This window comes from Piliocolobus tephrosceles, chromosome 6, assembly GCF_002776525.5.
Source record: "Piliocolobus tephrosceles isolate RC106 chromosome 6, ASM277652v3, whole genome shotgun sequence".
Classification (NCBI taxonomy): Eukaryota; Metazoa; Chordata; class Mammalia; order Primates; family Cercopithecidae; genus Piliocolobus; species Piliocolobus tephrosceles.
In genome coordinates, this window is record NC_045439.1 from 128,186,035 (window position 1) to 128,208,944 (window position 22,910).

At 48.7% G+C, this 22,910-nt stretch overlaps 1 protein-coding gene and 1 pseudogene across 2 annotated transcripts in view; both read left to right on the plus strand.

Annotated features, from left to right (window-relative positions):
* The first annotated feature begins 334 nt into the window (after positions 1-334).
* Positions 335-1,259, plus strand: LOC111527334 (annotated as a pseudogene).
* A 7,934-nt stretch (positions 1,260-9,193) lies between these two features.
* The window catches only part of ADAMTS17 (ADAM metallopeptidase with thrombospondin type 1 motif 17), a 361,470-nt gene continuing 347,753 nt past the window's right edge, over positions 9,194-22,910 (plus strand). For both annotated transcript variants that reach the window (XM_023193603.1, XM_023193604.2), the window contains exons 1-3: positions 9,194-9,353; positions 9,759-10,129; positions 19,928-20,093. In XM_023193603.1, the coding sequence (XP_023049371.1) occupies positions 9,275-9,353; positions 9,759-10,129; positions 19,928-20,093 (616 nt within the window). In that variant the 5' untranslated portion in view covers positions 9,194-9,274. The remainder of the gene's footprint in view (positions 9,354-9,758; positions 10,130-19,927; positions 20,094-22,910) is intronic.

Here is a 22,910-nt window from a genome sequence, read left to right on the forward strand (position 1 = left end):
CTGCTGATTCAGTTGTATAGGGACTGCCAGTGCTGTCTCCTCTTCAGATGCTGTTTCTGGTCTCCCTGTAGAAGATGCCCCTGGAGTTGCCTTTTCAAGGATGGGGACATTTGAAGGCCCTGGACACTCAACTCTGAGGCTGGCTGAGATTTCAGTAGCACCGCCTGGTGGAGGGCAGAGCCAAGCTGATGGCTTGGCACATCAGGTAAAGTAGGGCACAGAAGCACTCCGGATTGGACCGGTAATAGCTAGACTGAAAAGTCTGTATTTAAAGGGATAGTAACTTGGACTTGTTCTGCAATATCCCCACAAGGGCCTGACTGAGTGAGCAAGCATGGAGGGCCGCGGGGATTTCTGGACAGTGGCCATTCCCAGAGTCAGGCAGGAAGGCCTCAGGAGGCTGGGGCGCCCGTTCATGGTGAAGCGGACGCTGCCAGCGTCCTAGAACCCAGGAGGAAGCACACAGGCCCCACAGAGTGGTTGGCAAGATTCACTCGGGGATTAGGATGCTGGCCAAATCGCGGAATTTGAGGCTGGAATCCAAGCTCAACAGGAAAGTAGTGAAATACAAATTGGAAAAACAGGGCTTTGGAGCAGGGAGCGAGCTGGTGCCTGCATTTCCCACCAATGCTGGTTTAGGAAGACAGGACTGATGCTGGCCTGCCGCCCCCTGCTGGAGGGGATGTGGCATCTCATTGGCTGCCAGGTATCGGGGTTGGTTACTCCTGCAACCAATGTGAAGAGAGTCTCAGAGGAGGCTGTGGTGGAATCCGCCAGGTACCCTTGTTCCTCTCACCTTTATCCCTCGATTCCTTGGGGCAAAGGCCTTCTTCCACCTATAAACAGAGTTTACGCGTGGGTCTTGGAATCCGGGCACACCAATCCCCAGCTAACGAAATCCCCGAGTTGGGGGATTTGAGAGGGTCGAGTTTGGCCCAAGAACCCGCAGTCCTCTTTTGTCTTCTGCCCTCTATTTCTAAGTGTGGGCTTCTAGCACGGAGGCTCTGGGCAGAGCCCATGCTGTTTTAGGGCTGGGTGGTTTCAATGACGACAGCAATAATTATCACAGTGATGGTGACCTTCACCCCAACAGGACTGCTGTGTGTGAAGCACTCAAGAGAGCCCCTACAACCAACCCTCCAGGAGTCAGCTGCTGAAAACAGGGGCGGAAAAAGTCACTGCCCATCAGAATGAGCTGTTCATAAAAAACTGGAAAGGTTAGGAGCTTTGTCTATTTCAAGGGCAACAAATTGCTTTGACCCTGAGGACCCTGAAGGCGAGTTTCCCTCACCACAGCTCTCAAGACAACAGGGATCAGATTCAGAAGGACACTGCCCCTATAAGGCTCTTGTTTGTCTTGTTTTTAATTCCTGCCCTCTGCCCCCAAATCTCAGTCCTCCATCTGTGAAACGGAGGAATTCAGCCTTGCCTGTCCACAAAATTAAGACAAGGCATCTCGTGTGTGTTAAGATGAAACAAGATCTTAGCAAAAAAAGTAATGATTTCTTTTTCAAAACATTTTTTACTGTAGTAAAATGTACATAACATAAAATTACCATTTCAATCATTTGTAAGTTCAGTGGCATTAAATACATTCACATTGTCCTGCAGCTCGCAGAGGTGTTGGAACCAGAGCGACTCCATCTTGAACAGGGACTGGGCAAAATGAGGCTGAGACCTGCTGGGCTGCATTCCCAGGAGGTTGGCATTCTTAGTCACGGGATGAGTCATTGGCTGCCAGGGAGGCAGGTTAGTTACCCCAGGAACCAATGAATTGCATCTCAGAGGAAGTTTCTCCAGATACAGGTCACAAAGACCCTGCTGATAAAACAAGATGCGGTAAAGAAGCTGGCCAAAACCTACCAAAACCAAGATGGTGACAAAAGCAACCTCTGCTCGTCCTCACTGCTCATTATACACTAATTATAATGTATTTGCATGCCAAAAGATACTCCCACTAGTGCTATGACAGCTTACAAATGCCATGACAATGTCTAAAAGTCACTCGATGTGGTCTAAGAAGGGGAGGAACCCTCAGTTCCGGGAATTCCCCATCCTTTCCCAGAAAACTCACTCTTTGCTTATCACATAATAAAAAAAAACCATAACTATACCAAAGAAAAGGCATAAATAACCAAAGTAAGGATACTTTTACCCAAGGAATAAATTTACCAAATTAAAATAACCAAAGCAAAGGAATAAAAGGGCGGCTGCTCCATAGGCAGAGCCCATGCTGCTGCTCTGCCTATGGAGTAGCCACCCTTTTATTCCTTTGCTTTTCTTAATAAATGTGCTTGCATTTTACTCTGCTGACTCGCTCTTGAATTCTTTCCTTCATGTAGCCAAGAACCCACGTAGCCTCCCAGGCTGAACCCCAGTTTCAGGGTTCATCCTATGACACAAGCATCACCATCTAGTTCCAGAACTTTTTCATCATCCCCAAAACACTCTGGACTAATTAAACACTAACTCCCTATTCCCCCTTCTCCTCAACCCTTGGCAACCACCACTCTCCTTTTTGTCTCCATAAATTTGACCACTCCAGGTACCTCACAGAAGAGGAATTTTGCAGTATGTGTCCCTTGTGACTGGTTTATTTCACCTATCATAATGTTTTAAGGTTCATCTATGTTGTGGCATGTGTCAGAATTTCCTTCCTTTTTAAGGCTGAATAATCCTCTATTGACTGAAGAGATCACATTTTGCTTATCCACTCCTCTGTTGATGGACTCCTGGGTTGCTTCCACTCCTTGGCTATTGTGAATTATGCTGCTATGAATATGAGTATGCAGATACCTGTTTGTGTCCCCACTTTCAAAGCTTTGGGGTATATATCCAGAAATGGAATTGCTGGATCATAGGGTAAATCTGTGTTTAATTTTTGGAGGAATAGTCATACTGTTTTCCACAGTGACTGTACCGTTTTATATTCCCACAAAATTATTTCTTTATATCTGCCTTCCCCCACTAGATAGAACACAGAGAAGTTACTTTTTCATTTCTAAATTCCCATCACCAGGAACAGTGTCTAGTTCATAACAGAGCTCTATAGAAAACTGTGGGGAAAAAAGTGCAATTTATATGCTGCTGCCTCTTCATTTGGCATCTCAGTATGTGGCACACAGAAAGTAGGCACTGAAAAAGGGTTGAAGGACCTAATGAGTACATGAATGAATGCAGTAACCATTGCTTTTTCCTTGGCCTTTGACTGAGGACAGACATTTTTATAAATTAAGCTACTTAGTTAAATGTAGACCTCTGGCCACGTTTGCTCATCCAGAAGTTTCACTTTAATGCCACTTCAAAGATACTGTTTTCTGTAAATCAGATCATAGTTGTGATGAGAGTGATGTAGGGATGTGGCCTGGACTCTCCCCATCATCCCCCTCACAGCCTAATGTATAATGCACATTTTATTCAGGACCACTTTGGGATATGCTGTTGTTCTGTTCCAGAACATAGGATAATGGGACTTTTTTCTGGGGATGGTGTGGTTCCATCATCAGATAGCAGGTGTGTCATCTGCAGGAACTGGTTTCACTATTCAACCACTGTATGAAAGGTTGGTTCTAGATCAACTCTTTGAAATGTCAAAGTATTATTTTGGCAAATGCTTTTTTGATATTTCTCAACTAATTTACCTTGAAAAGTTCACCATGAAGTTGAATTGCCTAAACTTATACACTGTATGGGCACTGAGATGAATTTTTAGGGCTATGTGGGCATCAACAATGCCTGCTTTCAATACATTGTCGCTATGCTCAGTGTCATGGACCTTGCAGGGCTGACCTCTTTTGTCCAAGCATTGAAGCCAATCTAAAACTCTTTTCCATAAAGAAAATGTTTTCTTTGCTAATAAGTCACCCTCAACTGCAGGAGAGGCAGCTGTCTGGGCTTTGCTTGCTCTGTTTTGTGCTTGTTCACAGTATATGGCTTTGGCCTTGTTCAGCATCAGGGAGTAGCTGTTCCTTGGGTTATGGAGTTGGATTTAACGCTGATTTTCAGCTGGTCAATCCTCATCAGGAGCTTGGACAGGAGCAGTAGTACTCTGGTGAATAGTCTGAAGACATTAGATCATAGATGACCTTGGCTGCATACAACTAAACCCAGAGCACAACAGTTTATCCAAATAGGGTTAACCAAACAAGTACAATGTGTACCCAAATGATATCAGTGTCCCATGATCCTTCCATCATCCACTGGATGATTTCTTAATTGTAGGTCAAACAAAAACAAAAGCAGACTTGAAACATTCTCATCTATCCTTGAAACTGGATCACATTCCATGGTCTCGCTCTTTGAAGTGGTCAGCTGAAGAGCTGGATACGTGGTCTGGAGCTGGGAGGAGGAGTGCCTTAGTCCATTCCTGCTGCTATGACAAAATAGCTTAGACTTGGTAATTTATAAATAATACACATTTATTTCTCATAATTCTGGTGGCTGGGAAGTCCAAGGTCAAAGTGCTGGCAGATTCAGTGTCTGGTAAGCTCTCTGTGTCCAAGATGGCAACTTGTTGCTGCATCCTCTGAAGAGGACAAATGCTGTGTCCTCATATGGCAGAAGGGATGCAAGGCAAAAGGGCCAGGAAGCCCTCTTGAGCCTCTTTATAATAAGGGCATTAATTCCATTCGTGAGGGCAGAACCCTCATGACTTTGGGCCTTAACCCAAAAGGCTCCATCTCTTAATACCAGCACAATGAGGTAAGTTTCACCATGAATTTTGGAGAGACATAAACCTTCAAACCATGGCAAAGACTCTGGACTAGGGGATGTCGCTCTAAAGTGGGTGCTTGTCTGCTGCCAAAAGAAAGTGATGAGATGAGGAATGTGAAGTTGAGAAGGGGAGGGTTCGAGATCATCGTGCATTGAGAGAAAGGGGAGTTGAGCAGAGGAGTGTAGTAACAATGGTGGGCATGGTGACGGCTCAAATGAAGAAGGTGACTGCAGATTTCCCTGTTGCACGCTTGGCTCCTGTGGTGTTTGGAGCTCAACCACATGCTCAGTGAGAGTAGAGAGTTGAGTTTACCCAGGCCTGTAGTTCTGCCTGACAACTGCAGTGAAAAGGCATAGGGGAGGGTGCTGAGCATATTGGCAAGAGTGTTTTCAGAGTCACAGGGCCTGGAATGCAAGGAATGGATAGGGAGGCAAGTGAAGAGAGGCTGGTGGTTTGGGAGATGCAGACTGAGAGACTTTCTGAGGTAGGAGCATTTGGAGGAGCATGCTGGGAGGACAAGAAGCTGTGGTTAGAGGTAGATGGTCAAGTTTTGGAAGGTGGAATAGCTAGGGGTGATGACAAGGTGTAGGGTGTGACTTTGAGAGTGGACAGTTGGGCAGCATAGCACAGAAGGTCACTAAAGGAGGAAATTGTGGAGCCCAGAGCCCAGGATGGGGGATGGGAGTTGTTTATATGTATATCTGTTCGGGGTCGAGTTTGGCTGCATATAACAGACAACCCAAATAGCAACGGCTTAAAAGAGACAAGAGTATAATTTCTTCTGACATAGCAAAAAGTGCAGAAGTAGACAGCTCAGGTCTGGCATGGTGACTCCAAGATGTCATCAGCAACCCAGAGTTCATTGATCTTTTTGCTTCCCAGGGGTATGGCACTCTTCCTCATGATTACCAGATGGCTGCTGGAATTCCAGCAATCACATGCAAATTCCAGTCAGGAGCAAAGAGGAAGAGACACAGTGAAAAAGGGTATACAGTGGCAGAAGGAAGCTCCTCAAATGAACTCTCCTAGAACTCTAGCCAGTAGCTTCTTCTATCACAGTGGCCAGAACTGTGACAAGTGACCATCCTTAGGGGAAAAAAGATGCTGAGAAATGTAGAATTTTGTTGCCACCTTACATTTTCAAAGGAGTTCCATTCGTAAGTACAGAATGCTCAGAGAAGAGGCAGCAGATCTAGGCTGTGGAGCAGCAGCTCCTAAGGGCACAGTGGGAAGGTTTCAAGACTGAGGAGGATCTGGGATTTGGGTAGCGGAAGGCAGTTCACAGTATCGTGGAGGAAATGCTGTGAAAGAGAAATTTGAAGGCATGGAGGCTTAAACTGTTAATATGACTGCTGAACACAAGGATGAAGGGCAAAGGGAATTCAGATTCATGGTGGCCAGATTAAGGCCTTTAGCCGATCTGTTTCCCAGCCCCACTTACCCACTTCCAGGTTCTGCTTTTTTATGAAGCTCAACGTCTGCAACCTTCATTCTCTGACTCCCTTACATTTTGTTAGGCTTTTTGCTAACTTCTGCCAAAAAGAGGCCCTGGCAGGAGATCAGATGGCACGGGGCAGAGGTAAGGATTCCATGCAACAGGTGCTGGAAGTTGCTGGTGTGGCAATGAAAACTGGGCCCTGGTCAAGGGAGCACTACTTTGGTAGATCCAGAGTCAACCATGATAATTGTAACAGTGCAGCAGTAGACACAGGCCCCTGGTGCTGGAATCCAATCCAGGGACAGGAGCAACATGTAGTCACTGAACACCATCTTGCCTTCATGTCACTTTTCCAGTTCTTCTTTCTCCCACTTACTCTACCAGCTACCTGTGGAGATGTTTAACCTTTTATCTGTAGCTATCTGCTTAGGAATAAAAGAAAAGGCAGCTTATTGCATGACTCAGCTTTCAGCTTGACTTTTTCTTTTGGCAGAGTGAATTGGGGTCCCAGGTTTTTATATTCCTTTTGCAGTATCTTTCCTCAACATGCAGTTTAATTAAAAAAAGAACAATAAACCTTAACAAAGTTTGGTGTGTATTCTTCCAGACTTTTCTCTTTGATTTTACATACATTTATCTGAATCCATGCAGATTATGTCATATGTGTCTGTGTGTTTATATACTTTTTTTTGGTGTGCATCATTCTGCAACTTGATTTTTTAAAAAATTTGATAACTGATCTTGGAGCTCTGTCCACGTTGTTACACATATGAGATTTTTGTATTTCTTTTAATTAATGGTGTTCAAGTAGCCATTTATGTAATGATGAACATTCAGTTTTTTGCAATTTTTTGCTCTTAATAAGGTGCCCTGGTGAACAAACATTCTTGTACATGTGCCAGAGTTTCTCTGGAGTAATTAACCAGCGTGGAATTACAGAGTTGTAGAATGTGTGCATTTTTAGTTTTACTAAAACTAAAGTAAAACTTTAATTTTACAGTTTGCCCAGTTGTTCCTCAAAGTGGCTATGCCAATTTATACTCGCACCCATGGGCAGGAGAGTGTCCTCTCTAATTCTTGATTTTTCTAAGCCCTTTAATTTTGGTTAGGAGATAAAATAGTATCTTTCTGTTTTAGTTTTCATGTCCCTATGGACTAATTTTAGCATTTGAGCATCATCTGATAGGTTGGTGATGGCTACTTTGGGCTGACTTGTGCTTGTGAGGTGGTGTGGCCCATACTCCATGGTTTTCAGTAGCAGGCCTTATAAATGGCTCTTTTTGACAAAAAGATTCACCAAGAAGCTTACTGTGAGATCTTTAAAAAATTAAAATAATATTTTGTGAGTACATAATAGGTGTATATGTTTATAAAATGTATATACATGAAATTTTTTGATATGGCCATACAATGAGTAATAATCCCATCAGGGTAAATGGGGTATCTATCACCTCAATCACCAGGGTTTCTTGTGCTGCCAGAAAATGCTACTGAGCTGTCAGTTGTCTGAGGCTGTTGACCTGGACAGAGGCAAGGGGGAGAAACACAGTCCCAGGCCTGGCCAAGAGCAGGGCCTGTGCAGATGCCCCCAACACTGTAGGTGCCAAGCAGTGAGTGGCAGCCCCTTTTGTGGCAAGCCTCTGTGGAGGGCCACTGTTCAGCCTTGGGGTTCATTATATTTCGGGGAAGCTGGACAGTGTTATGGATTCCTTCACATGATATATAATCCTGTGATGAATTTAGATTCCAAGGCTTCAAGCAGCATCCAGTGGGGAACTATAACCTTTCTGCTTTGATAAAATGGAAGAGGGCAGGACAGGAAAGGGAAGGGAAACCTGAGATTGGTTATGGTTACACTTCAGTTAATTTTTTTTTTTTTGACAGAGTCTTGCTCTGTTGCCCAGGCTGGAGTGCAGTGGCACCATCTCGGCTCACTGCAATCTCCGCCCCCGGGGTTCAAGCGATTTTTCTGCCTTAGCCTTCCGAGTAGCTGGGACTACAGGCGCGTGCCACCACGCCTGGCTAATTTTTGTAGTTTTAGTAGAGACAGGGTTTCACCATATTGGCCAGGCTGGTCTCGAACCCCTGATTTCATGAGCCGCCCGCCTCGGCCTCCCAAAGTGCTGGGATTACAGGCGTGAGCCTCTACAAGATGCTATTCAGCAAGTTAATGGAGTCACCTTCCCTGCAGACCTCAGTTATATTCTGGCAGGAAAGGATCAACTCATTCTGTTATGGGAGACTCACGTTCAAGTCCAGGCTTTGGGACTTTGTGCCTCAGTTTCCTAACCTGTAACACTGAGTGCTGCCTCCCTCGGGGCGGGGAGGATCCTGCTGTTAATAAGAAGCACCAAGCCAGAAATCAGGACCACAAATTCTAGCCTTTGCTCGAACAGGAACTCTGTGGGTAACTTAAGCATTTTTCCTTAAGCTCTCTCTCTTCCTCAGTTTTTCAATCTGTAAGAGGGTGTGAGCATGCCTGTTGCACTGGATCCTGCGGGATTAAAAACGACAGGACGTGTGAAGAGTTTGGATAAACGCCGCGGATATAGCCTTCAGGTGCAAACTCAGGTGTGCGGGAAAGTGGACTGGGAGTCTTTCCAGCCACAAACAACTAAAACCTAACTTTAGATGTAGAGTATATGCAGTTTTGGATGAAACCGCTTGGCCGGGGCGATTTCCGGCCTATCTTCCCGGGAAACTGGGCAGCAGGCTGAGAGAAGATTTCCAAAAAAATGAGGACAAGCTCTGAAGACCAGCCCCGCATCCTCCGGCTCTTCCAGGGTCGCACGGCTCTGGTCGGCTCCCGCGCGCCTCCTGGTGCCGTGTCCCTGCCACTGCCCAGAAACCACGTGTAAGAAAGTGCTGACAACCTAACTACGCACTATGGTTTCGACCCATTCCAACCAGTAGGGAAGGAGGAGGCGGGGCGGAGGAAAGTGAGGGCCCAATCCCCTCCCGCTTTCCGAGGGGAAGGCGGGGCTTGGGGTTTACCACGTTGGGTTTGTCCGCAGCGCTAATTACTTTTTCCAAAGGCTGTAGGGCTTCACTCCCGCTGGCGCCGCCGCCTAGCGCGCTCCTGCTTCGCCGCCACGGTCCGGGGGCTGCCGGTCCCGGGTACCATGTGTGACGGCGCCCTGCTGCCTCCGCTCGTCCTACCCGTGCTGCTGCTGCTGATTTGGGGACTGGACCCGGGCACAGGTAGCGCCCCCTCCCACAGCCCTCTTCGTCCCGCGTCCTGCGGCTACCTTCCCTCTGCGCTCTCGCGGCGTCCTGGCGGCCCTGGGGCGGTGGCGGGACGGCTGACGGCGCCGGAGCGGAGAAGGCGCGGGCCGCTGCCGCAGTACGGGAATCGGGTGGCTCCGTGGCAGGCGCGCCGCCGCCGGGTCTCCGCTTGCCGATGCGCGGCGCCGTCCCGGGAGGTGCTCGGGCGGCTGCGCCGGAGACCCTCCCCGGGTGTCCAGCGTGGAGGTGCCGGGCGAGGGAAGGGAAGGCAGCGCCAGCTCCGGGTCGCTCTGTCCCCGCGCTGGCGCGGCTGGCGGCCAGCGGGAGGGCGGGCGTCCGGGCGGGCCCCGCCGCGCTGACGCGTCTCCTCTTTCCCCGCAGCTGTCGGCGACGCGGCGGCCGACGTGGAGGTGGTGCTCCCGTGGCGGGTGCTCCCAGACGACGTGCACCTGCCGCCGCTGCCCTCAGCCCCCGGGCCCCGACGGCGGCGACGCCCCCGCACGCCCCCAGCTGCCCCGCGCGCCCGGCCAGGAGAGCGCGCCCTGCTGCTGCACCTGCCGGCCTTCGGCCGCGACCTGTACCTTCAGCTGCGCCGCGACCTGCGCTTCCTGTCCCGAGGCTTCGAGGTGGAGGAGGCGGGCGCCGCCGGGCGCCGCGGCCGCCCCGCCGAGCTGTGCTTCTACTCGGGGCGTGTGCTCGGCTACCCCGGCTCCCTCGTCTCGCTCAGCGCCTGCGGCGCCGCCGGCGGCCTGGTACTGCCCGCGCCCCCTCCGGGTCGGCCCGTCGGGTCTGCTGCGGCGCAGGGTGGTCGCCGTGGAGGGTGGGGATGGGGCGCCTCTGCTGGAAGTCCAGCCTCCAGGGGAACTGGAGGGAACCTCCTGCCTTTTCACCTCTCCCAACCCCCCACCCCGGCTTTCGGTACCCACTATAGAGAAAGGGAGTGGGAGGGTCAGCATCCTAGTCCAGCGCTTCTGCGGCCAGTGGAACCCGCGCGGAGCTGGGTTGCATGGGGTATACGCCTCCCGCCCTAGGGAGCGCAGATCTGGCAGGGATGAAACTGTCAGGGCTCTGGACAGAGGCGCCTTGGCCCCAGTGTAGACAGAACACTGCATCTACACCGGTGTGTCAGCGTGTATGTCACGGGAGTACCTATGTGCGTACAGGTGTGCTGTTCTTGGACGTGGGGGAGTGGGCATTCACCTCCCTCCCTTTTGAGTCTTCTCTCTGTACCTGGAACAGAAAGTTTGGAGAGCTACCCAGGCAGGCTGCGGCTCACCCCACTCTTGTTAGCTGAAACGTAAGAAACAGGAGGGAAAGGGTGTTTGTCTTTGCTTCCTTATGCTATTAGTAGGCATTTGTCTGGTGCCCACCCACAACCAGGCCTGAGGGGTGCTTACTTTGGTGATGAACCCTATTCCTGCCCCCAGGAGCTCCCTTGCTGTGGTAGTAACTTCCCTGCCCCCAAGTCCCTGGCCTGTTGCATTTGAGGCACCCATAACAGGTGCTCCCGGGGGCGGGGGGTTCTTGTGTGCACTTGCCCTGCCTGTGCACACACTTGATCATGTGGCTACACTGGTGCCCAGACTCAGCTTCTCCATCGTGCCCTGAAAGCAGCACACATGGCCAGCAGATGGGCTGCCACCAGCGAAGCTTGATATAGACCCAGAGCATGAACCGCAGGGATGCTCTTTGTCTTCTGTCTTGACTGGCCTCTTTGGAGGCAGTTTCTGATATTAGTTTGTGTCTGTCCTTCCCAGGCACAAGAAACTGCTCCCCACATTTCCACCTTTTCTTGTGCCGCCATCTGGAATTCTCCAGCCCTTACAGAGTCTGTGGCAAATCCTCGAGAATCTAGGAAGCCAGAAGGCCTGGGGGTGCAAGGTGTTATGTAAGACCTCTCCTTTCTTCCCAGCGCTGTGGGTATCTCTGGGTATAGTTTCCTAGCTCAGCCTGGCTCTCCTTTCAGGAATTTTCTGAATTCTGATTAGGGTATCATCTGCTTTTGCTCAGCTGGGAAAAATAGGCAACTTTGGTGAACCAAGGAAAGTGATATAGACCCTTGGAGGGGGCCTGATAGGAAGGAGCTAATGTGGACCTGGGGCGGGAAATGTGGACCTGGGGCGGGAAATGTGGACCTGGGGCGGGAAATGTGGACCTGGGGCAGGGAATGTGGGCTGTGGGCAAGGAGGCTTAAGTAGGAGTGAGAAAGGCTCAGATCACTGTAGGGCTCGGGTCAAGGCTGTATCATGTTCTGGGAGGGACTGGAAGGCCCACATCATTTTTCCTGTTTTTGCCAAAGTGTTTAAAGTCTAAGTCACATCACTGTACTGTACATGGAAACATCTGAATCCCATTTGCTGCGGTTTAGTGAGTTTCTGTAGAGGTCAGAGTTTATACTTCTTGGTGTAAAGTTTCCAGCAAGGAGCTATCTGTGAAGGAGCCGAGGTGGAAAGCTGGATAACATTGATTTAAAATTCTCGCAGAGTGAGGGCTGGGCCCTGTCATAGATGGCATCTCAGCCAGCTTCTCAGCAGGACTGTCCTTCCCTTCAGCACCATGTGAGGGTGCTGTGCTTTAGATAAAGGAACCCGGCCAACAGGCTGAGTTCAGTGTGTGCCAGTGGCGGGTGTACCTCTAAGACTTCAGCTTTTAAATTCCTGCTGGAGCAGACACTTCTATTGTTTAGTCTGCCTTGTTCATCCCATTCATGTGAGCTGGACATTGGACACTTCCCCCTCTGTACATGTTGAAGGCAGGAGGGAAGAGACAATGGGGTGACTTGGAGGTGGACCCCTTGCTTGCAAGGTGGCCCTGAAAGTGTAAAGAAAAGAAAGCAACAGAAACTTGGGCTAACCAAGTTTGCATCGCAGACTAGCTTTGACTTTGGTTCTCCGTTCAGGCGGCTGGTGATGTTGTGTTAGTCCCTCTTGACCGTGGTGGAAGCTCTGTGAAGCGGAGACGTGGAGTTTTGTGTGTGTATTTGCTATGACAGGCTTGGCTATAAGGTGTGGGAAGGGAGGCTATAAGTGGATGATTTTTGATGGCCATGGATGAGGAGCATTTCAAAGTGTCCTTGTATCTAAAAATGAGGAGCAAGAGTCGGCAAACTTCTTTGAAGGACCAGAAAATATTTTAGGCTTTGTGCACCATATAGCCTTTGTGGCAGCTGCTCAAAGCTGCCCTTTTAGTGTGAAAGCAGCTACAGCTATGGAAGGCATACAAGCGAAAGAATGTGGCGTTCAACAAAACTTCATTCTGGATGTTGAGTATCATATTAATTGCTGGTAAGTCCCACTGTATCGAACATCTCCTAAAGGGCTCAGCAGAGAGTGTTGAGTGCCTGGGCTGGGGGCACACAGTTTCTGTTCCACGTTGCATGGAATCTGTGCTGTTTTATCTCCAGAGATATTTGCTTTCTGTTTAAAGGAGATGCATTATTATAATAGATCATTCCTTAGCTGTTTAAGGGCCATGGAGAGTAGAGCACCTGTTCCATTTTTGCTCCTTCTCCTTTTGACAGCAGACAGAGTCATGGGCCTGCGGCATTCCTTTCTTAGTGTCTTATCTTGAAAAGCTGAGCCAGCTGCACTTTTTGGATCTTCAAAGACTAGATAGACTTAAGTATTAATTGTTTTCTGTTTATGCTTCTTCATTGTATTTACATTTCCAAGAGTCTTTAGAGCATAGGCTTTTTGGAAGTGTTTTTATGAGCATAGCATTTCAAAGCATGAACTTTAGGTGTATGAGGAGGGCCTTTCCACTCTTCAAGAATTTACGTAAGTTCAGATCAACTGCCTCTGTGACCAGGACCAGATCGTGGAAGGCCAGTGTAATTGGAATCAGGCTGAACTTCATAGGTAGACAGGATAGCAGAGGGGGTACTTCAAGATCAGCATGAGTGTCAGGCTCTGAAAAGAATCTGTGCAGCTTGTCCAAAGTGAGTGGCTGGAGGGCTTGTTTTAGGGAGAGTGAACGAGAGGAGGGGAGGGCTGGAGGCCCCTGCTGTCAGGTTTGGTCTGCCGAGCAGTGGCCATCCTTCCTTGGATGATACTCACAAAGCTTGGGAAGACCACCCACTGGAATGTGTCCACCCCTTCTTGGCCAAGGCTGTGGCCTGCCAGGGGCACACTGTGAGATGGTGGGACCAGACAGACCACCAGGGAGCTCTGGGCTGCAAAACATTAAGCCATAACCGCTTTCCAGGGCACCTAGAAGGACTGTGAGAAGGTCAGGGATCCTCCTACCATAGCTCCTCTGTTGTCACAGCCACATGCTGTAGGACTCTTATTTGGAATCACTGGGGTCAACCTGGTGGCCCAGCTCATCCTCACTCCGGCTGGTCAGCCTGACTGCAGACCATGTGTCCATGTTGGTAGCACGTCATTTGTGGCACATGGGACGTTCATAGTTCTGTACAGCTGTTCCAGTCCACTAGAGAACTTTTAGAGAATGCTCACCTCTAATTTATAGGGGAGCAAGTGTAGTCCAGGTAAGAATAGATGGGGGCAGCCGGGTGCGGTGACTCACGCCTGTAATCCCAGCACTTTGGAAGGCCAAGGTGGGCGGACCACCAGGACGGGAGTTCAAGACCAGTCTGGCCAACATGGTGAAACCTCGTCTCTACTAAAGGTACAAAAAATTAGCTGGGCATGGTGGTAGGCGCTTGTAATTCTGGCTACTCGGAAGGCTGAGGCAGGAGAATCACTTGAACCTGGGAGGCAGAGCTTGCAGTGAGCTGAGATCCCGCCAATGTACTCTAGCCTGGGCGAGCTCAGCCAGCTGATGAGTAGGCAGCTTAGGTTAGAAGTGTTGAGGACCCCACTTTTAAGAAGGCAGCCTGCGTTTGCATGACTCCTGTGATGAAGAAGCAGGTTTGGGATGTTACTACCTCTCTCTTTAGAAAAGAGTTATCAAACCCTTTTGATTGATTTACAAAATTGCCCAGCTTTATAATGCAGCCTCACTCAATGGAGAACAGCTGAGTAGGAATTAGTCTTGTCAAATATGATATGGTGTGGAGACCCATTGGAAGGGACTGCATTATAATACATCATTATATTGAGACAGGTCTGTGGAAGGTACATAGTCCTAAGTGATTACCTAGTATTGCTGAAGAATTGATCATGTGCAGAATAAATATATTTGGAGAATACAGAGAATACAAAGCACATATATAGAACTTTGTAAAAAGAAACAATTGAGTGGATGTTAAGGGGCACTTTGGCAGGAATCGAAGAAGGGCGAAGACAGTTTCGTGAAGTTTGGAGGCATGGAAGTATTGGAGGGAAGAACTCAAAGTTCTAAGGCCTCTGGCTGCCACCTCTGGAACAACATCCCTGTGGCCTCATGGTGGCTTCTCTTCACACCCCTTTGTCCTCTCCAGCACTGCATACTCTTGTGTTCCTCCTGATTGCCCAGGGCTTCATCCAGCTGCAGCTCTCCAGGGCTGGGCTGACTCGTCTTAGGATGCCAGGCACTGACTGCTTCTGCACCAAGCTGCCCAGTAGCATCACCTAGGACACATATTGGATTTTCCCACTGTGAACTTTTGTTTAGTTGACAACATTTTTTAAAAAATGAAAAAGAAGTAAAAGATGGAATGATGAACTGAAGCAGTTTTCTTTGACTGATTGCATTCTTGGAGCTTATTTCCTGAACTCTGAAATACTGCAGCTGCCTGATCTTGGATGTGTGATGGGGAAGATGTTTTTTGCAGCCAGTACATCTGAGGGAACCATGCAGAGTCGTTGGTTAACTTTTCCCTGGACCTGCTTCTGTGCACAGGTCCCCAGATGCATGGTCACGTTCTTGCTTCTTAGGAAATGAAACCGTATGGCCATTCAGAGCTGCGATCTTGAGCAAGTCACTTAAGTCCTTTGAATCTTTCTGCCTGCAGCCATACAGGGGTAAATAACATGGGTCTTGCAAGGCTGTTGATAGAATGGAAGAAGATAAAGTCTGTGAAATCATTTAGTGAGAGCCTGGCACATTAAGGCATTAAAAACAGGCTTCCTCTCTTGCCCTGCAGGCTGTTCCCAGACTTTTCCAGTTATACATCAGCTGATCAGTCATCGCTGTTGCCTGAATGAGCAGATCATTATCACACACCTGCCATGTGCAGGATGCTCTGGTAGGCCGCCCAGCAAGGCTCAGAGAGAAAGACAATGCAGGCCCTGTCTGGGAAGACAGTCCCAGCCTCCTGGAGGAAGGTGGGCTGGAGCCTGGAACTAGGCAGGGCGGGGTTTCGGGGAGGGAGGAGGGTAGGCTTCAGATTCCAGGAGAGAGGAGTGATGGAAAAGGCACTGAGGCCCCATTGTCCTGAGATAAGGGACTCTTGAGTGGATTGATGGGGTGGTTGTTTTAAGGGAGAGATGGGGGTAGAGGAAGTGAACTGGCAGGCATGTGGATTAAATGGGCCAGGTCTATGGGTGCCAACCAAAGGCATTTGGACTTTATCCTAGAGCAGTGGTTCTCAGCCTTGAGCCGGCATTACAGTCCCCTGGGGGGCCCGTTAAACTGATGGCTGGGCCCCACCCTGGGGTTTTTGATGTAGCAGGCCTGGGGTGGGCCTGAGAGCTTGCATTTCTCGCAAGTTCCCCAGGGGATGCTGATGCGGCCATTCTGGAAGGGCACTCAGAGGGTCACTGGCTGAGAGGCAATGGAGGATGGGTAGTTGGGGAATCCTGAGGATAGCTGTATGGGGAGTACTGGAGGAGAGGAGCACTTAGAGCAGGGAGGTGACCAGGCTCAAGCCTCCGAGGCAAGCCTCCGAAAGGAAGGAAGACCACAGGAGAGGGACTCTGAAGGGCAGGCTGGCAGTTCTTTTTGGCTGGCTGACACTGACTAGTGGTCTGAAAGGGCTGACACTGAAGTGAGGGACCCTGACATTCCTGAGGAGAGGCCTGCTTTGGGAAGAAGACCAAGCATCTGTGCTCAGACATTTCACATTTGAGGAGGCAGCAGCAGGACTGGGGGAGGGGCCCTCTGGGTGATGCCTCAGAAGGGGTGCAGGCTGGGAAGCCCCACATGGCCGTGTTGTGTGGGGGAGGCTCCTTCCACTGGAAAGGTGCATGCCCACCGGAGAGTCAGAGGCAGGGTGGGAGGATCTGTGGTTACACGGTGGCTCTTTCTTCTTGGAAGCAGGTTGGTCCCTACAGGAAGCAAACTCACCACCCCTTTGGCCCCATCCTCTCAACCCATCTTGACCTAGAGAAGGAGACCTAAGTAAGACCCACTCCTGTTAACTGAGGAGCTGCAGACTCCTGAAGAAAGGGAATTCCATTGCGGTCTTTGTGGAATCATGTGACTTTGTCCCTTCCCACAGAGGCATGCTGCTTTGAAGCATACAGGAGAGACTTTCTCTGTTATCTTAAATGCATTTTCTAAGTGAACTTGTGCTAACATTAGGTGATAAAAACCGCTGTGTCTTTCACGCTCTCCACACTGCAGTGAGAGCTAGTCCTGCTTCAGGCAGGAGGTGGTGTGGAGTGAACAATACCTGATTTACAACTCTGTCTTAACAGAACCCTTCAAAGCAAGTACCCACAACAAAGAGAGTTGAAAGGTAACCACTCACAACTGCTGAAATATCAAGTTATTGCCTGATCCATTTTATTTGACCCACACTTCTTTAGTATAGCATACCAAATCCTGCAAAACTTCAGATTTCTCTTTTAAGAGCACCATTTCATTGGGGGCTTTATTATATCCCTTAAAACCAAGGGGCCTCAGGGCTGCTGGTTCTGTCTGCCATAGGCATTTATTTCTACACAGTTTGTCTCTTTGGAGGACGGTTGCAGGCCTCCTGTATCTAAGACACAGGCTTATTGCTGGTATTTCTTTACCATCATCAATGGGACAGAAGAGGCCTTGGACAAACATTTCCCTGAGTCTCCCCTCTCTGCATAGATGGCGACTGCAGGAGTCACACAGATCCAAGAAGCCCTGCTCAGCTCTTGGGGCCACGTGCGGTGGTGGGCTAGAAGCACAGGGAGTGGGCAGAGCTCCATGGAGGAAAGCCCGGGTTCCAAATCCGAGGACCTCTCCACATGGAATCAAGGCAGTAGGTGTCCAGGGTCTCCAGCACCCAGTTAAAAGCTAGGACGGCGCTTCTCAACCCTGGCTACACATTGAATTTTCCTGGTCACCTTTGAAAACATGTCAGTGCCTGGGCTCCACCCTAGAGATTCTGATTCACTTGGCCTGGAGTAGGGGCTGAGGCATCAGGAGTTTTCAAAGCTCCCCAAATCATATCAATATGTAGCCGGGGATGAGAAGCCCTGAGCAAGGGGGTTGCAGACAGTCCTTACAGGTAACTGCGTTTTCAGTCGCATATTTTCTTTTTGAGTAACTGTTATGTGGCAGTCATTGGCAAAAACAGGAGTAATAATTCTGATCTTGCCTCAATGGAACAAACCATTAGGTCGTGAAAGTGTCCTATAACATGGGGTAGTGGACTGGAATTTAAGAGTGCAGGGGGCTGCAGGGAAGGGGGGTTTATTTAGGGAAGAGAGGAGGTCAGGGAGAGAGAAGAAGGGCTGGTGGGTATTTTGGCGTAAGACTGCGTGTAATGCACAGGTGGCAATTCTCAACAGGACGTTTGACCACTGGTGGTGTGCTGACAATGGCAGTGTTAGAGACGCTTGAAGGAGGCTAGGGACAGTGAGACAGTGAGGGAGGAGGAGGCAGGGCCCTTCCTCATGCTGGTTCCAGGGTGAGGGCCCTGTTCAGCCCCTCCCTCCTGGTGCTACTCCTGGCCACATCCCTGCTTGAGGTCGGAGCCCAAGAGGGCAAGTGGCTGCCAGGTTGAGGACACACTAGTCCATTTATCCATCATTCCCCAGCATTGCTGTTTTCTTCCTTAAGTTTATAAAAATCAGCACATGGGGTCCCTGAGAATTGTAAAGAAAAACCTTCCCTAAGGTGCTAAGTGATGCTTTGCATGTATATATGAGTGTGTCTGTGTAGGATTTCTCACCAAGGTGAGATCTCCGTGTCTTTAAAAACTTGTTCGTGCTTTTTATGCAGGGGTTTGTGAATGCAAACTCTAGACTGAACGAATAATAACTGACTTTGAAAGTGCTAGATTGCGGGGAGGGGTTTGACCCACAGCCAGGATGTTTCCACATGAGTACAGCCCCTCATTAGAGTGAAGCGTATCCTCTAGGGAACAGGGGTTTCCTCCCACGCGGGACTCTATCCCACGCGCTGTGCCATACCCTGCCCACCCTACCTTGACTGCGGAAGTTTTCAGGTGTTCTGCACCGAGGCTGCGTTGTGCACAGCTATGATGGAGCTCTGCAGATCCCACTGTGGCCACCCTCTTCCATTTCTTCAGTTTCCGTAAAGTTTCCTAGTGAACAAACTCAAGTTTTCACTTTAAAGGAGAGGGAGGAAAGCTGTGCTCTCCTGCAGGTCATGCAGTGCCACTTTGAGACAGTTTTATTTGGGCAGTAAAATCTTTGAGTTGTTCTTGGCAAAAGTTCTAATGAAATGGAAACCTTGAAATATGCTTAGAGCAGTAAGTATGGCCTCACCCTGTATCTTGGGGATGCAAGGTTGCAGGCGATCTTACTAGTTGATCTGATGTACTTTCCAGGAATCTTGGTACCGGTGCATCCTTTCAGAACGTAGAGGGGGGTCTATCTTATTTGGCTGAAGTGAGCTTTATACTTGAGCCTGGAGTTAGCTCTGCGTGTGGTAGGGAGTGCTGCTTCTCCAAGTGTGGTCCCTGTATTACATGGGACCTTCTTAAAAATGCACATTCTTGGGCTCCAGCAGGACCTCCAGGTGATTTGGGTGCATGCTAGGCTTTGAGAACCATGGCTTTTGAAAAGTGAGGGTGGAAGAGGGAGACAAGAAAGGATATCATGACCCCCTGAGACTCATCCCCCAGATCTCCTGAATCTGTGTGACCAAAGGCAGTTCAAGATTGTTCCCAGGAGAAGGGGATGTTGACTGCATCGATCAGTGTACAAACCAGGTCCTCCCCTGGCCCTGCCTGGGTTTGATTTCCTTGAGAGATTTACCATTTTGACTCCACATAAGAAGGGAAGCTAGCAGCAGGTGCCTGGGGAAGGAGAGCAAATTGTTTTGATGCTGTCGAAACAATACTAATGTTACTCTTAATATACCCAGGATAAGATACATTTTTCCATTAGGGATATAAATGTCATTCCCAACAATTTCAGTGTTACCTCCCAGGTGAACTTTTGGGAGGATGATTTTTAAAGTAACTTAAAAAATAATTTTAAAATTAAAAATTTGATAATGAAGTAGTTCATCTTCTCTGAAAGGCAACATGGAAAATGGATGTTGTTGTACCTGTCTCTGTACCCCTACCCCCAACGCAGCTGCTCTGTGGTATGTTTGTAAGTCACACAGAAGCTCACTCTTGGGCTCAGGTAAATCTGACCAATTTGCAAAGAAAAGAGCCCAGACATGGAACTCACACCTAGGTGGCCTTGCCTGCTTCTCCGGCGGTGGAGGGAGCCATGGGCATGTGTGAATGGGGATGACCAACATTGTGTTTCCTTCTCCTTTCTGGACAGGTTGGCCTCATTCAGCTTGGGCAGGAGCAGGTGCTAATCCAGCCCCTCAACAACTCCCAGGGCCCATTCAGTGGACGAGAGCATCTGATCAGGCGCAAATGGTCCTTGACTCCCAACCCTTCTGCCGAGGCTCAGAGATCTGGGCAGCTCTGCAAGGTTCTAACAGGTGAGTCAGGGCAGCAGCATGACCGGCTTAGAACACACACACAGCCCGCATCCTTTGTGTGTCTCCAAGTGCACTGAAGCCACGTGAGTGAGAACTTACCTTCCCCTATATTTCAAAAGCTGTTTTATTGCCCTAAGACCACTTCCTTTCCTTTCTATGTGTCTTAGTGTCAGCAACCCTTTGAAAAAGTCATGGTTTTATTTCTGCAAGGAACCCATGATCTCTTCCATGCAGTACCTCAATTTTATATATCAAGAGCAAGTTGAGGTCCAAAAATCCTCTAGGGCTTATTGATCAAACCCCAGGTTTGTAGCCAAGCTTGGATGAGAATTCCATCCTCCTGGTGCCCTGACCAGGAGCTCACTCTTAATAATACAGTGCTCCTGAGTTCTGGCTGCACTAATTAAAGCCACCTGGGACGCCTCTGAAGCTGCGATTCTTGCAGTGTGGCGCCTGGGCCAGCAGCATCAGCATCACCTGGGAACTCGTTAGAAATGCACATTTTCAGGCCAGACCTGTGAATCAGAAACCCTGGGGGAGGGTCCAGTAATCTCTAGTTTCATGGGCCCTCCAGGGGATTTAGATGTGTGCTAAAGTGTGAGAACCACTGCTTTAAGAAATGCCATGCACTGGCCTGTCTCCCAGCATCCTGATCTTTTTTAGTCTGGGGTATGATTTGGGTTCCAGTGTTTTTAAAAGTGATTTTTTTATGCAGTGTAGGGGGAGAACCTGGGCTCTTATACTCTGGGTGTCTCTTTGAGCATCCCTAATGTTGATTACCCATCACATGTTTAAGAATATTTTATGGGGCTGCAAATGTCCCCAGATGAAGTTGGATCACAGGTGGCATTTCCTCCCAGGAGATCGTGGGACCCCACTACTGACTTCTGGGGGTTGTACTTCTGTAGTTTAAAGACTTATCTTTGTATGAAAATGCAGTGTGTCTTAGTTTAGTATTCTGGTGACATTGGAAACAATGGGTCTTGGTTTAGTATCCTGGTGACATTGGGAATAAATTGTGTGACTGCTTTAGAATTACCTTGTTATTTGTAAACAAGTTGTTTCCGTTTGAGTTCAGCTGCTGTGTGTGGACTTGATGGAAGTACGTTGACTTTCTCCTTAGCCTAGTCTGGGTGAGCAGGGTGGGTATTAGAGGTGATTGTGCTGGATAGAGGGCATCTCTGAAACCTCAGGAGAGCTTTGAGTCTCAAATGGAGTCATTAGGGTTTTTCTGTTTTTTCTGCATCCTTACAAAAGTAAGGAGGACCAAATAAAATTACTAGTACCAAAAAATACCGTTTAATAGGAAACAGGGTCTTTGGTAAGTCTAATGGTTGTGTGTGGGCTTGATGTCAGTATGGCTTTTTTTTTTTTGGAGACACGGTCTCACTCTCTCACCCAAGTTGGAGTGCAGTGGTGTGATCATGGCTTGCCACAGCCTTGACCTCCTGTGCTCAGGTGATCCTCCCTTCTGAGTAGCTGGACCCACAGGCGTGCACCACCACACCTGGCTAATTTTTGTTTTGGTAGAGATGGGGTTTCACCATGTTGCCCAGGCTGGTCTTGAACCCCTGGGCTCGAGTGATCCTCCCGCCTTGGCCTGCCAAAGTCCTGAGATTATAGGCATGAGCCACTATGCCTGACCCTCCCCAGTGTGTTATTTTTAACCTGAGCTCCTGACTCTACCTAGTTCTGTCTTGATGTACCGGCGCAGAGGGAGACAGATTTCTCTACGGCAGTGGTTCTCAGTCCTGGCTGTACCTTGGCCTCACCTGGGGAGCTTTAACAGCTCCTCATGCCTGGGTCCCACCCACAGAGAACCACTTTAATTAGACATCCTGAGGACATCTGGCAATGTAAAGGCTCCCAGGTGGTTCTGATGTTCAGCTGGTATTGAAAACCACGTCACTAAGGACTGTTAAACCTGAGGAATAGCACCTGTGGGCCATCGGGAGTGGATTTTTCCCATTTGAGCACCTTCAAGCAGGGCCATGCAGTGAAACAAAGGATAAATATGTCTTCTCACTCTTCCCTCTGCTCACGCCGCTAGTCCATGGGCAGAACTCAGCATGCTTGTAGATGAGATAATGGGATGTTTGTCTAATGACCACCTTCCATCCTCTTTAGTCGTGTGATACTGAGGATCACTGACAACATGATAAATGGTGCTTGTGTTTGCTTTTTTGTCCCTAAGAAGAGTTTTGAGGCATTCTTTTGATAGACTGTTTAGCCTTTAATGAGGAAATAAAATTAACAAAACCAGGGTGGGGTGGATGTGATGGAAAAAGTTAAAACAAGAGCAGCCATTCAAGACTGTAGGGAGAAATTTCTGAACTTGCTTAAAAATATAATCTCTCCTTCCCTGCTCTCAAACCTTGCATCAGCTTGCTTTGAGCAGGCTGTAATGTGCGTATTTAAGGTTGTGCCCAACTCAGGCTCTGTACTAGTGAGGAACACAGACGCAGAGGAGAGTTACATATTTTGCTTCTGGTCCTTCTTGCATTGCATGAAATATTCAGTAAATGTGGCTGTTCTGAGAAGGACAACGGGTCTTTTAATAGGCTGAGCTAATGAGCAGTCAGGCCCTATCTCGTTTGGATTAGCTTTCAAACATCAGGAGTTTAGAAATCAGGACAATTAAATTTACTGGGACATCTGCAAAGTACATTCTTGAAGTTTCCTAGAAGTTTCCTAATCTTTCCTAGAAAGATTAATCAGATTAATCCAAGATTTCCCATGGGAACGTGCTCTTCCTGGCTGAACATGGCAGCCATAGGTTTCATGCCCTGTTGTTGACCCTGTGTTATGATAGCCTTG